At 39.1% G+C, this 16,040-nt stretch overlaps 1 protein-coding gene across 4 annotated transcripts in view; it reads left to right on the forward strand.

The window, feature by feature from the left end:
* The window catches only part of LOC138939339 (zwei Ig domain protein zig-8), a 109,792-nt gene that overhangs the window by 58,858 nt on the left and 34,894 nt on the right, over nucleotides 1-16,040 (forward strand). For all 4 annotated transcript variants that reach the window (XM_070307027.1, XM_070307028.1, XM_070307029.1 and 1 more), the window contains one exon: nucleotides 15,339-15,516. In XM_070307027.1, the coding sequence (XP_070163128.1) occupies nucleotides 15,339-15,516 (178 nt within the window). The remainder of the gene's footprint in view (nucleotides 1-15,338; nucleotides 15,517-16,040) is intronic.

Below are 16,040 nucleotides of genomic sequence, written 5' to 3' on the forward strand. Positions count from 1 at the left end.
ATTAAAATTTTTGAGCGTATTTAATGGAATAATTATGACCCCGTGTTAATTACGTTACTAACCGGTGCATATATTTGATGACGTTATGTGTTTAATGATTATTATTTATATATATATATCATATAGCGTTAGCTAATACGTTGCACGTACGCTGTATATATATTATATTTGCATATTATTCACGTAAATTTATATTTACATTCGATACACGCGATCACGCGCCAGGTCTTTCTTTTGATATCGCATTAGTTGTGACATGTATGAACACTTAAAATCTTTCGTATAAATAATTTTACATAATATTTCTGCGGGAGCAAAGATGAAAAAAAGAATTGTCGGATAATTTTATTAAATCCGAAAACGAGAGAAATGGATGGAGATATGAAATGGGAAAATCCGTCCCGTACGTGACGTAGAAATTGATTAAGAAACGATGAGCTTATCGCCAATTTTTAAGATTCATGTTCGGGACGGTAGAGTGGCGATTTGGCATCTTTAGAATGCCGACGAGAAGAATTCGCGAATTGGCGTGCTTCGAGAAAAAGGGGGGAGGGGGTTTATAAACGTTCGACAGAGCGAACGAAAAAAAGACCGAAAGGTAGAAATGGGAGGAAAGGAGCGAGCCCCAAATGTCTCGATCGCGTATAGTCGTTTGAGAGGATGGTGCCCTCCTATTACCGAATTTTTGAAGCGTCTTTGTGCAATATTGTCTTTGCGATGTAAAATGGAATGCTATCCATTCCGCTTTCTGTCTTCCTCGCAATTCCGGCCGTTTCTAGCCTCGTCGTTGCACGCCGCAAACTCTTCCCATTCGCTCCTCGCTACGGCATCTGGTTGCCAAATAGATGAGATCGTTCCGGTACAGCGTCCCGACTTAACTCTACCGATGAATTTTCTTAAATCGAGGCCGCTTAGAGATAGATTTTATAATAAATTTCGATTCAATTTTTTTCTAGTTTTTTTACTTTCTCATGACAAGCTATCTAGTTTGTTGAAATATCTATGGTATTACTTTTTTAAATCAAATTTTTTGTTAAAGCAAAGTTGAGTTTAAATAAATTCAGGCATTAAAGTCCGAAATTATATATTCCTGTTACACTTATACCCGAAAAGGATCTTGGTAAACATCGTGAGTTGTGTCCAACACTCTGGAAAATATTACATTACCTACGTGTATGCAAATAGAAATGACCTGAAACGCGGCCTCAAACATGCGGGTTTATTCCAGCGAAATTGAATTGTATCTGTAAGGTATTTGCTGCGTGCTTAGTCTTATCTTTTAACATTTATATACGGCTCTATACGCGATTCGTACGAAAAATGTCTGGCGATGCGCGTGACTGTATAGAGAATAGAAAATCTTTTTCAGTGGATTTACCACTCTTGAGATGAAACGATCTATTCCAACTCGATCTTTGTATTTCTTCTTACGACTTTTCCGATCATTGCACAATTCCTTTTGCCGTATATAAGACGAACGCGAGTTTAAATTTATATCTTTTGAAAAATATTAGGCGACACCTTTAGTCGAAAGACTCTTATAACCGATGTTACTTGACACTATAACGGTAAGTTTTTTTTTTGTTCTCAACAGCTGATCAGAAAGTTATCGAGAAATATAAATGATCGTAAAGCTGCTTCGTTTAACACGACACCTGATCATCTTTTAGTAGGTGATAAACGTTACGCTCTATTGAGATAAACGCGTCGTTTTCCGAATGAAATGCTGATCTTATCACGATCACGTGCGCTACAATGGAGACAAGAGTTAAATCGCTAAGGGCGGGAGCGTATTTTCGTTTCTCTCTTATTGGCTCAAACGGGGGTTGTCCTCTTGGTTATCGAGGATTTATCTTCTGAATGTGTGCGCGAGCTATCGATTCCTCTTCCTTACAGCAGCGAGGTTAAATCGAGCATCCCTCGCGAGCGCTGTCACCCTTCTCCCTACCAAGCGCGACTTTTATTTTATCCCGAGGCATTTTTCTCGCGTTCACGTCCCGCGCGACGAGGATGAAAAACAGATACGCCGCCTCGAGAGGTAACGGAGTCTACCAAGGCATGTCTCTTTGTCTCAGCTCGCACGAATTGCTTCGTATCGTTTCGCTTGTTATCGATGAGACTCGTGCATCGCGAATGCAAACGCGGGGGTATTACGGGTTACATATCGCCGTGTGATTGTTGAGATCGATTATTCTTGTTTTTGAAAAAAAAAACAAAAAAAAATCACAGGAAAATATGTTCCAACAACTATGTCAGATGTAATATAGCGTATATCGAACGCAGCTCTCTGTATATACTAACTATATATGTACCTCGCTGGGCGATATATATCGTATGAGGCAGCTGCGGGAATTACGACCCTTTGGGGATTGATAATTCTGTCTGTTCGCGTGCCGAGTTCAGACGATGGATACTTCATTACAGATCTGTACTACATACGCCCTTGTGCACCTAACCGATATGAGTGCAAGTGCCTCTGAAATTTATGTCCCTATTGGGAATGATCGTTTCTCTTGCATCGTTACGCTTGTAGCGCGCATTTGCGCGACTCAAATGAGGAGCATTGACAGTTTCCTTCGCGTAACTCACCTTATCTCCTTCGGTCCATTCGTTCGCTTTTCATTGCTCGCGAAAAGTGACTTTAAGCATCTGCGAAGCAAACGCGCGTGTTACTCGGAAAAGTTGTGGTTACGACATAAACACATAGCGAGACGCCACAGTGAATTATTTATCTTTGACATTTCGTAATGTCAATAGCGAATGCGGTACGCGCGAAAATCCGTGTGTGCGAGACTTGACGTATTATTTAAGTAATAGAGGCGCGTTTGCTTCGATCTGTCAAAGCATAGTCGGAATTGCTAATAAGCAATTTCTAAAGAATTCTGTTTGCAAATAGAAGTGGTTCCTTTCTTTCACCGCATCGTTAATCTCAGGAAGAAAGTTTATTGGAGATTCTGTATTATATACATTGTATTTAATTATACATTTCATAATTTTAATAGGCTAAATTGGAAAATATGTAGAGTAAAATTGTGGAATAATTGATGATGGAATTTTTTAAATATTCCCACAACTTTTATTAAAAAATATAATATAAAAGATTATTATATTATTGGAGACAAGAGAGAAAGGGAGAGAGAGAGAGAGAGACAGACAGACTCCCTTTATTAATATTATCCGTTTACAATATAAATAAATTGTAATTAATATTGTTAATATATTATTATTGATAAAAAGAGATTTATTGTGATTTTGAAGGCTTTAGTGCGAGCTTTAATTAGTGTCGCTATATAATAACTATCGAAATACTAATTACGTGAATTATTTGAAATCCTTATTAACATTTATGACAAATATATACATACTCCTATTCTAATTTTATCATCAACAAAATTCATTGCTTATAAGCGCTGTTCGATGATCGCGACACATTTAGATTAATTTAGTTTTAATAAGATAAATTTGAACAGCTAGTTTGATTTCGATATATTCGATATGTATTTGTCCTTTTCTTTCTCTCTTTCTCTTGCGTGTGATTCGCGCGTGTACACATATATACATAAGACAAATATTAAATTCATGAAACGCAATAATGAAAGAATAGAAAAATAAGTGGAAACAAGGATTATGAGCTCCAGAATGGATAACGCGGATAAATATTTTTAGTATGACGCAGCAAATCGGACGATAAATTGAATTCAATTGGCAGTTCACCCCGTGCTGATGTACCCGACTCCGGGTGCGCGGGCAGATGCATTTTCGTCGTGCCGACGTCGGTATGTTCGCCTGAGAGCGTCAAGAATAGAGCACTGGAATTTAGATTAACGATCGTGCGTGACTTCAAAATTACCGCCGATCCCGACGCTCTTCTCTATTTTTCTAACTTCCTCCCCTGCCCCACAGTATTTCCCATTTCTCCTTTTGTACCGATTTCTGCGCGGTGGATGTCGAATAAGTTGCGCGACGTTATCCTAACTGCGAAAATTAGGAGCGTGTCGTCGTTAACGAGCAGAGAAAGCAGAAAAAAATACTGGCAGCCGAGAGAGCTCTGGATATTCGTTAAGGACTTGTACACGATAATCGTAGTGTTAGAGCGGTATTCCGTGAATTCTCTCCGCATACTCGTATCCTGCATATTCTTTTTTTTTTTTTTTTTAAATTATCTTTTATATTCTTTAAATTACCCGATTCGTACAAGATATGAGAAGATAGAAAAATGTATGGAAATATAATCTCGCAGATTGAATAAACTACTTTTCCGAATGATTTTATCGTGAATGCATTAAAGATGGATTTGTGCCAAGTTTTTACGAGACAATCTGTCGCGCGACATGCTTCTTACACAGGAGTTTGTAGGAGATAAAATTTTAAAAGTATTTTCAATATTTCTCTTTACACACGCGAGTCACCATTTCTACCTCTCCCTGTGCGAACATGTGTCGGCTGTGCGCGGAGATGAAATGCACGAGAACCAGGCGACTTCATTTACAATTCTGTTGGGCTGTATCGACAGGTACGACGCGAGGGATGTTTTCTATTACCCTCCTGGGCTTGTAAACTAACCCTGTGTTAGCCTCGTGTCGTGAGGCGGCTCGCATCCTAGACGCGCGCACAGCTGTGCGAGAGATAGGACCGGGTATATGAGGTGAAACACAGACGAGTGTAAGAGAGTAGCGGCAAGCTGTCGACGAAAGATCTGAAACGAGGCGTGTGATGTGCATAAAAAGAGAAACGAAGGCGACGAGAGAACATTGCTGGAGAAAAATAGCTGAGAGGCTCGCTTTCATACGGAACGTGGCCCAGATCTTTCACGCGATATAGCGCGGCCGTATAATAAGATACTATTCAAAAATAGCGCAAAACTTGTTTATCTTGCCTTCGTGACGTTATAAAGCAGTTTCTTCTCGCGACACTTGGAGCTTAATCTAAGAATAGGTGCGCTTGCAAATATCAATCACGGACACATCGAACTGTTATTTAACGATCTTGATAAATGTCTTTTAATTAAGAGATGTAATCTGCATTTTATTAAGTTCGCGATCATTATTAGCGATGCAATTTGTTCCCCTATTTGAATTATCTTCCGCAATGTATCTTGGCGTCTGTACTTTACTTTCAAATATATGAGATAATTTTTCTTTAACATCCGCTCTGTCACAATGATCGATGCAACTTTACCCTCTTCAACTGCTTCTACTTGTTATATTATACTACGTTACGCCGGGGTCTATAAAGTGCCAATTTTATACACCGATCGATAATGTATTATTTCCGTACGCTATCTTGATGACGTCCGCCGTGTCGGAAGTTACAAAGTATCGCGTCATTTACTTGCTCTTTCAGATGATCAACCCTTTATCGTCGGTGTAACTAGATATATTAAAGAGAACAGAGAACGATTTTATAAGGATATCATCTTTGTTTACGATAATTGGATTTTTCTCGATATAAATAAAAAAGAGACTTTGTGCAATCTTTCTTCGAGAATATTTTAATTTCGACTCTCTCTCTCTCTCTCTCTCTCTCTCTCTCTCTCTCTCTCTCTCTCTCTCTTTCTCTCTGTATATTTAATAAGAAAAATTTTTTCAAATCTCGAATCTATCAAAAGAGTTATAAACAAGTTACTTTCAAGAGCAACGAGCGATTTATCTTTGAGATATATCTTAAGAACTTGTGATACATCAGACTCGAGAGAAAGTTCCATATCGTCTCTCTTTCTTTATTATTTCCCCGGATATATAAAAACTTTTATCGATTATGTGAAATCAGAAATAATCTCATTTTATGGAGAAGATTCGCTGTGTACCTTGCAGATTTATCATAAAACATGGCATTTGACAAATTCGACGACGTTTTACGATAATAGCGCACTTTGCACGCGCGATAAGTCTACGTTATAGCGATGCGTCGAAATGATTTCGCCCACGACACGCATCGATAATAATGGAATTAGGCAAATTTATACGAAAACCATAAATCCTTAATTATTTTCTAGCCGCGCGGCATTCTGTGTAAGCGTGCCAGAATTTGCGATTCAAATTGCAGGCCTTCGCTATTAAATCGCTCTCCACAAACAAGCCCGCCCTTCTCTTCGCTAATATTTACCCTCGCCTTCCGTGAGTTGCCCGTTGTCGAGGCTCGCAAGCAACGGAAGATCACCCCTCGAGTCATACCTTAAGTGTCGTCTTTTGGTCTGCTATCGAACAAATAAGCGGTTTTACGGAAGCTTGTTTCAGCAGACGGAACTTAAATTCCTTTCTCCCTCTTTCACGACTCGCGCGTGCTAGCCGGTGGTGAACAGGGAGCGAGGTAAAGATAAAATGGAATTTTTCATCCTCAATACCTTACGATCCATCGACATACACGTTCGAATGCGTTTCTTTCCTTTATTGCGTATTTCCCGTTGAAGTATTTCAAGTTTCGTAGCAATATTTCCTTCGCGTTACAATTTTTTTTTACAATCCTTGTATTTTTAAACAATGCAGTATATTATTTTATTCGATTCGAATAACTTTTATAAAGAATTTTATAAAATATTGTTATATACAATATAATATATTAATATAGGGAATTAATATAGGGAAAAAGCAAAGTTCATCACGAGTGTTGTCTTCTTATCTTTTTATACGGAAAGAATATGCAGATAGACTTTTCTGTGCAACAAATTTTCTCGTGACGCTAAAAAGAGTTTCATTCTCTTCTTTTATAACAATTTCTCCCTCGCCTCATTCCATCGAAAATTATCATTGTCCTTTAGTTTTCGCCAGCGCAGCCTCACACGGCTGTCTTATATCTCGTCAACCGGCCGGTAATAGTTTCGCGCCGACGATGTAAGCCGTTTCGATATAAGACCGCGTTTTATCACTGAAAGTCTATTATCGCGACTCATCCCATCCGGCCATTTTTCCACGGCGCTTGGTTTATACGAGGACAGAAACTATGCATTACTTGCATAATTTTGAATTTATATCCCGAGACGAGGCGAGGCGTAAGTCTGGTATAACTTACTCTATGTAATATCGTAGAAGAACTGCGTACACGACAAAAGTGTCATCGAACATTGGCTCTACTACTTATCGCCGCTCTGTACCGCGGGAAGAGCGAGATAGTTTTTCGCGGGATTTCATCGTATAGGATTGCCTTCCATTTCCCTGAAAACCCTTCGGAATCGCGGGATTAAGTTTTAACGAGGCGTTCTCCAATCGCCGTACTTACGTCGCGTCCAGTCGTATCGGAGTTCACGCAAACTGCGCAAACACTTGAAAATTTCGGAATCCAGCGCGCGTTTATTCATTCGAGAATTTCGCGAAATAGCAGCGGGACTTCTCGTGCATCGAGTTCGCCTTCCTATCGAGTTTAATGTCAATAAAACATAGTCTTATCATTTTCTCTTCGTTGAATTTGACGCAGATCCCCAGTTTGTCAATTCACCAAATGTACTTTGATTAACTTCAACGCGAACGATTTTTATTATTTTATCTGGTCGTGTCGAATAAATCTTTGCGTGTTGTGTAATAAATTAGTCGATGCACTTAATCGATAAAAGGCCAATGCGCAAGTATTAATCAACATGAGTCGGGAAATGTCTGCCACTGGTTCGTTAGTCGCTCGTACAACGTCAGGGTGATCGACGATGCGCGATTAAACCAATGCAGTAATTGCGCTTTCATTTAATTCGAGATGGGCCGATCAATTTTCGCGAGCAGACGATGTTTTCACCGGCAGATAAATAGCACGTCAACTTAACGTGATCTTAAAGTCTCAGTTGATTAACATGAATTTCGTTCAGGCTCAATGAATAGTCAATAAATCATACTGCACAAGTTACAATACATATATATATCAAAAACTTGATTAAAATAAATTTTAAGATATTTTATAATATTGATCTCAGTAAAAATATATACGAATGCGATTCCAATGGCCGATCAAAGCGTCATTTCCAAACGTAAATAGTATTCCATTGCGCAGTGCACTTGGCTTATTTCCCAATAATCCTCGGCTTCGAGCACGTTGCATTTTACGCTCTCATTTACTCGAGTTCCAATACAGTGGATTATTCGTCACGTTATCAGCAATCGATTACCCCTGCGTATGAATAGCATTTAGTCGTCTCTCGTATGATTTGCGTCTAATTAAATGGAGAAATGCCACTGAATACGATAATTAGAGAGTCGGGATTAAAAGGGTTTGTTTATATTCTAAATATCATTTCATATGTATGCATGAAAAATATGTATAATAATATATTATTTTAATCTCGTTTGTAGAATTGTAAAATGGTACTGTCGTTATTTGTAACTATCGTTAATTTGCGATGACCCGAATTAGCACTAATTCATTCGCATTCCCACAATTACTCCGCGACTCTTGACACGCGCAATAACGCATCTGTATAAATCACTTAATACGTATCTAAGATGTTGATCCAAGTATATGACAGATTGTCGTAGCTTAGTAACGTTCGGTTTAGCTCAAGCATATTGCATTGTTAGACGCCTACAATGGAACGATAAACAATAGATTGCTACCGTACATGATTGAGTTAAGCACATAAGCTATGCGTTATTATCAATTTAGATGTGAAAACGCATCGTGTTTTCGTATTTTCAAGATTATACATTTTTGCGAATTCAATTTCTCGAGATATAAATCATGAATTATGTAAGAAGAAGAAAAAAAAAAAAAAAATTAGTGATTATCCTTCTCTCAATTTTGCTTGCGTTGACTCTTAAACTATTAAATATTAATAACGTTTAGTTATTGTGGACGACAAGCAAAGTACTTTTATCGCAGATAAACGTGATCGCGATGCTAGCCCGATTAAGCCCCAATATCTTTCTATTGGATAAAGAGAGTCGGCGGCTTTGCTCGATGCGTCCTGCTGTATCGGATGTTCGGGTCGGTTAAATTGGGGATTTTTTCTTCCGTTCGCTAAAACATCAGCCAATCGTATCTAGATAACGATAAGTTTTAGAAGCGATCGATAAAGTCATCTCTTCTCCTTGCCCGATTCTCTGCCTCGGAATAGAAATTTATATGTTCTCTCATAAAACGTAACCCTTCCTCTCGTCTTCTGCGGCTTGCCCCTCGCTTTTATTCTTTTATGGTTTTTTCCTTCCTCCTTTGTGTTTCTAATTTTCTTTTGTCTACGTGCTTAAAGTATTTCTACACATTCAGAGAGACATTTGCACGGAGTTTAATATAAATAGAAAATGTAGCGATATTATTATAATGGTAGATAATATTAAATTATGAAATTGTCATAATATTCGTTACGTTTATTTCTAATTTCACTAATGTATATTATTAAGCTGTTTTCTCGAGAAATTGAATGACTAAATATGATAGAGGAAGAAACATTTCGAAGAGATATTTCTAATATACCATATGTGAGAGAATAAAAAGAGCAGGCAGAAAGAAATATAAGTAAATTAAAAATTCTAAAAAATAAATCTATAAGGAAAGATTTTTCTCATCCCTTTTCAAAAATCCCCTTCATCAGAAATCAGAATAAAAGAATCGATTCTGTCGCTCGAGTTAAGCGTTATTATGCTCGAGTCGTAAAATCCCTGCGGTTCACTCAGTATAATAGCACGTTTAAGTAAAGCTTCTCTTTGGATTCGAGGAACTGAACGGTTAATATTTTGCCTCTAATCGTGTATTTTCGACAATTGAGACGTCGTTGATTTTCGAACCGAAAGGATTTAGCGCGTGTTTGTTTGTGGTCACATCGAAATACATGGATTCGCAATATCCGTTAATGTTCAATGCAAGGACACCAGACACTGAATTCTGCGTAGCGTGAAATCGAGATAATGATTGGCACGCCAATCAGTAAACTCGAACGAGTGGACTAACGAGGATACGTCTCACGGTGCGTGCTTTTAGTATAAATCGCATTAAGAGAAATTAAAAATCCTGTCACGGGAAATGGCGAGTTTCACGAGGATCGGAGGGGGGGGGGGGGAATCGTTAAACGTCTCTCGCGCGTAATTATTACATCTGGCTTCTCTCATGCGCGAATCTTGGCATTGTGTTGCGCGCGAGCGTCATTCGACGTGACGCGGCCATCTATAATAACCGAGCTGTGAAATTTCAGTAAAAATTGGACGATAACTTGTCCGATATAACGCTACTGGCTAAAGCACGATTAACATCATCTGTTTGATTAATCGCGCTATATTAAAACGCCGTCGTCGCGAAGGCGTCACGTGCGCGCGATTTATACGATGTTGCAAAACGAATTGAATGTCACAGATGTATCGAGAAGATTGAGACTTTGAAAAGGCTAAAAGAGTGCATCGCACGCTAATATACATAAATACAATAAGCGTATTAGCTTCCTGGGGGAGAAAAGATGTAGGATAATATTTGCGGTAAATATAGCTTTGGCAATCGCCAAGGACCTGGATTTGAGACGTTATTGTTCCGCCAACAGTAACGAGTCTCGGATTTGAATTCATTGTTTCAAAGAGCCAGTTACAACGGCTTTTCACGAACGATATATTATCTGTTATTATTGCAGTCCCACTCGAAGCCACAATGGTCGGCTTTGCGCTCTCATCTCCATATTTTAATTAAAAGCTCTTGACGTTAGATACGTATGTCTCGCCAGTCTAAAAGTCAATTCGCGATATACATTCATAATATAGTTGTACGTTAGCGAAAATATTGTATATATCGCCAGCGAACAGCGAACAATCTTGACGTATACGTATACATAACGTAATGGAATAATCCTTTTATCGTTAAAAAACAAACGTAATACTTATTATCCAATTTACGATTATTAAAAAAAAAAAAAAAAAAAAAAAAAAAAAAAAAAAAACTGCTAGTATTACATCTATATATTTTCATATAAAAAAATGTAATAAAATATTATTTTTATACCGTTAATACACACAGTGGTTACTCGCTGGTCATTTGTTGATGCATTTGTTTCTTATCCAAACAAACGAATTTAACTAGACGTGTCTCTTTTCTACCACCCTTGAAGGACATTGACTCTGTCACATTCCTGGCTCGCGGCTAAAGAGAGCAATTTGTCTGTCCATTATCGCGCGGCGCAACGCAAAAGCGAAAGCGGCTAACTTTGGTATTGGACACGCGATGGCACGTAGTAGTATAATCGAGGGGTATATATATATATATTGGTAGAGTGAGAGAGAAAAAAAAAGGAGAAATAAAAAGGGGAATGGAGAGAAAATGGAGGAAAAAGATATCGGGTGAAGGAGATAAGCGCGTGTATAGTGTGGGTGGGGAGAGGATCGGTAGAACGGAAACAACGTCGGAGAGGATTACTTTTGGCGCGAATGCGGTCGAAGCCCAACGTTCGGGAATAACGGCGCGGCGGTTTATCCCCCGTTGTAAAATGCGGTGGGAATGCGTTTCCTTCTCTCTTTCTCTCTCTCGATGCGAGAGAGTAGCGAGTCGTAAGACTACGTATACCGCGGCCGCGCCGATGGGCGAAACGGCTCCGACGAGATACGGATGCTGGGGGTTGGAAAGAGGCACGACGCAGCATATGGCGGCGTGTGTACGGCGCCGCTCCAATCGTACATCACGACAACGTGATTCCCATGCATACTGCTCGCAATCTCGCCGCTTGTGCATCGCCGAGTCCCGGGGATGCATATGCATACACGCGTGACCCCCCGGGGTCGCGCGTGCATACGCGCCCCTCGTTTCCCTCGGTGTGTGAATTTCGCTGTCCAAACGCACGTATGCGTCTCTCGCGCTCGCATCGTTGTCTATATGTCATTCGAAGGAACGATTCTGTAACTTTCACCGCTTTAACTTGCGTCCTATATTCGTTAAAATCTGTCGGATATATTGAAATTAATTCAGATCGATATATTTATCAGTGTCGCATCAATAACGAAAATGTCAAACGTATCTTTAGATCGACTCTATTTATTAAACTAAAATATCATACTCCGACAAGTTTTCGCTTTGACCTTATATAAGAATATGGCCTTTCAAGATTTTCAAAGACATTGTCTTGTGTATATGAAAGAGATAAATGCAATTAAATTTAATTAATCGTCTTTCCCCAAATAAAATACTTACAATTCGGGTAATATGCGTAGTAACATTATATGATAAAATATATAATGTAATTTTAGACAACATTTTATACAATTATGCGTACTGCCTACTTGATCGCGTTCTACGCGGCTGTTTTGAATCGCGTTAAGATTTCAATGATATCTGATACGTGTTCGGCGAGTTTACGCGAGTAATATATATGTATACGCGAAAAAGTTAGACGCGTAAACTTGAGATTGGTAGCTCGCCGCGGTCTCCCTATAGGAATTCCTAATATATCCAGAGTTTCGCTTCAAACTTTCCGATTCCATTTGATTTCGCTCGCGCGACGTGTCTTTTCGTTTTTCCGCTTTCTTTTGCGCTCCATGTTGCTCTTCGTATATCCTTCGTGGTAATCTCGTCGAGCGTGTCGCATTTACTACTCGTAGTAAACCACGGATATCAACGATGGGGTCTCGTGTTCAAAGTGTCCGTTTGTAATTGCACGCGGCCGTTTGTGGGCGCACAAGGGACGTACGCCGGGCCCTCGGGATACGAAATACAGAGAACACCCAGTCGAAACGTTCATGAAATACAGCGTTAACCCCATTGCTTAATTACGTTGTATGGTACAGATTATCTGGACTCAATTATCGCGGTAAACTTTTGATGTGAAAGAAGTTTAAAGTGTAAGTGTAAATATTTTCAAATATGAAATGTATCTTTTTTTTTTTTTTTAATAAAGTATTTCCAGAATAGCTCGTTTTGCGCAATGTAATATCCGAGTATTTTTAAAAAATTCATTTTCCTACATGTAGTCCATTATTGCATTAACATTTCGAAATTTTTACGAGTAGACTGAAATTGTCCGTAATAAGGTGAAAAACGCAACCTCGTTTTTGTTACTAAGTTACACTTATTCCATGAATAAAAATTCGAATCTACTTCTACGTTAAAGAACCGTGAAACAAACGCTGTAATTACGTCCGTAGTAACAGACTTCTCCGTAGCTGCGAATAAATATACGGCAACAAATCCTCTATTTGCTCATAATATCTTTATTTCTACATTCCTGTAGTTTATATTGTTTCAATTAAAAACAGCTGTACGTATAACAGTTTATTTAAACTACACAGCTTTTACGTATCTTCCGCGACTCGTGAATACACTTACCGTTGTTAATATAATTATCGTATGTTTTAAACAAAATGTTGGTAAACCAAGTGGCGAGAGAAAGATTGTGAAACGCGACGGTTGAAGAAAATATCGTGAATATGTGCGTACAAACGACCAGAGGTATTCAAATATTTCCCACGCTTTGACTCACCAGACAGATTTCTTTTTCTTCGAGCTCGCTTTTCTCTATCGACGTGGTACACGGGGTTAAAAGCAGCGAAAGAGAATCCGCCACGAATATCTCTTTGTACATTCCATAAAAACAACGTGGAGAAAGGGCAAAGAGCGTAGGGCGACGTCGCACGCGAAAGAAAGCAACTTTCAAAGAACGTGCGCTACAAGTCACAGCCTCAAAGGATGTAGGAGTATACCGACCGCAAGGGAGACACAGGCTGATAACTCGATAAATAAAGAAGCAAAAATGGATAAATCGGAGCGCGAGTCGGCCAAACGACTCTGGTTTTCGTCGTTCGAAAGAAAAAAAGGAGCAAAAAGTAAAATTTCTCGGTAAGCTTTTCGTGCCTGCTTGTTTTTCGATTCACTTTAACGGGCTGTTTTTCTTTTCATTCCCGATGGACGTTCCGAGTTTCATACTGGGGAAAAATATAGAAAAACGGTCGGTAATGACACGGGACACAATAATAGATAGTTAACGCGTAAATGCGTTGGCCGCGGGCGGGTTTGTTCTATAAAGATGCGCGAGCGTTGTCGGATGCGATACAGATTAAATAGCGGCGACAAGATCGGGACGCGAAGCGACGAATTGTAGCGTGGGGAAGAAAGGAGATGCCCACGAGAGATGCAGGCAGGATCATTCGGTTGCCTTCATTTCAGTGCAAATGGAGTTTTTTTTTTCTAAACGGACGTTGCAAAAGTTTGCCGATGTCAAGCATTGTTTGGCCGATGCCAGCAGAATGGAAAAGGCAGGACGCGGAGGGCAGTGCGGAATTAGTCCGCCAAGGCTTTGATTAGCTGGCGCCACGAAACGAAGGCTCTTTCATCCCCCCGATTGTTCGTCTAGTATTTATAGTTGATTCCTGCTCTCGTTCTCCTCGCGGCAATTATTACTTTGTTGTCTCTCGACCCTTTTCCTGTATTTTTTCTTCATCTTATTTTCTTTATTCTTTTCTTCTTTTTCTTGCTCCTCGCGCGAGAAACATAATAAGAAAATATTCCATCTTATTAACACACTCTCATCTTACAATTCTATTAAAAAAAAATTGGAAATGATCTAAGCAACTTTAAAAAATTCTTTCTTCTGTCGTGCTTCTCTATTTCTCTGTCTTTCAGTTTCGCAAATTTTTCCATCTTATTTGTTTTTGTTTGCATCGAGGCGTGAATCGCTGTGTTGGCTCGGCTACGTTCTTTAGTCGATTGTAGATAGGTCACGTCGCGCCGTTTGCTTACTACAGCTCTTATCTTTGCAACATCGCACTTAAGACGATAGGTACAATTAATCGTGTACTTATCATCTATATCGCGTGTTACCTATTTAGAGGAAACTTGCTGTGTAAAGAGATCTGACTGTTTGATATTTGAGAAAGAAAACGATTCGTGCTTATAACAGCTTTACGATATACAAGAATTATTACAAAGCGATTATTCGCTTTCCATTTCATTCGCTTACAATCGAAAATAGAGATCTCCCATCGAAAATTCCTAAACGAGGTGAAACTTTCGCAGCTCAATTGGACGTTACGTGATCGAGAAACGAGCGACGGCACTAAAAGGAAAAGCAACGACTTCCTATTGCTTTACGATAGTAATTAAGCTTGACTTCGCTTCGGAAACCGCAACTAATGCTTGCCTCTATTCGATCCCGAAGCTTCATTTGCTCGCAGATCCAATGACATCGTGTCGCTTTGATCTTGGATCGAGCACTTAGCGAGATCGCTCGATCTACGATCGTTTACATTTATTTATCATCCATTCAATGGAACGCGCGTTGCTTATAAGTAGCGGAAAGCAGTTTTATTAGATTCAATTTAAAAAATAATGTTCGCACCTTCTATAATCATGTATCTATAGTCATATTGCTCTATCTAACAAAACAATTAAATTTAAATAAAATTTCTTGTGTATTAAAATATATGTGTATCTGAAACTAATTATATTAATCGATTTTTGTGCAGTGCCGAAGGTGGAAATAGTCGATGAGCATGGTGCCACGGCTGCCGATAAGTTTTACAAAGCAGGTAGCACAATAGAGCTGAAGTGTGTAGTCAGCAATATACCGCAACCCACCGGCTATGTCACGTGGCGGCACGGACTTCGTACCTTGAATTACGACACGACTCGTGGTGGCATCAGGTAAGCTATAGACCACGCAATTATTTAGTACCGCGAGATCTTAAGTAATGCCATACCCGATATACGATACGTTAATCGATACCGAAGAGAGCTTTGGTGTTTTTAATTCGCATCTCTCGTTACGTTATGCGCCATCTCCTTGAGCGCGACGTAATGGGGAACATAATATGCTTAAATACAACTGATTAACATTCCGATAATATTGGTCGTCGAGGACTCCGGATGGTTTATGCGAACTGCATAAGTATTCCAATTGCTTCGATAAAGAATACGCCCGATGAATTTTTAAAGGCTTTCATTAAAGTTCTCGGAACGACGATCAACGGTTTGGTTGGATATGACGGTATTCGTGAATCTCAAGTACCGTTTCGAATATCATTTGATTTTTCGTTTTTTTTTTGTAGAATTATTTTTCGATCAGACGATCCACCGTTATAAAGTAATTCCGTATTTTTTTTTTTTTTTTCAGATACATTCTCTTTGTTTCGCTATTTGAAATACATGCGTTTTATTCGTTTTAGCTG

This window comes from Polyergus mexicanus, unplaced genomic scaffold (genome assembly GCF_030449975.1).
Source record: "Polyergus mexicanus isolate NDT 795.1 unplaced genomic scaffold, iyPolMexi1.0 SCAF_14, whole genome shotgun sequence".
In the NCBI taxonomy this organism is placed as follows: Eukaryota; Metazoa; Arthropoda; class Insecta; order Hymenoptera; family Formicidae; genus Polyergus; species Polyergus mexicanus.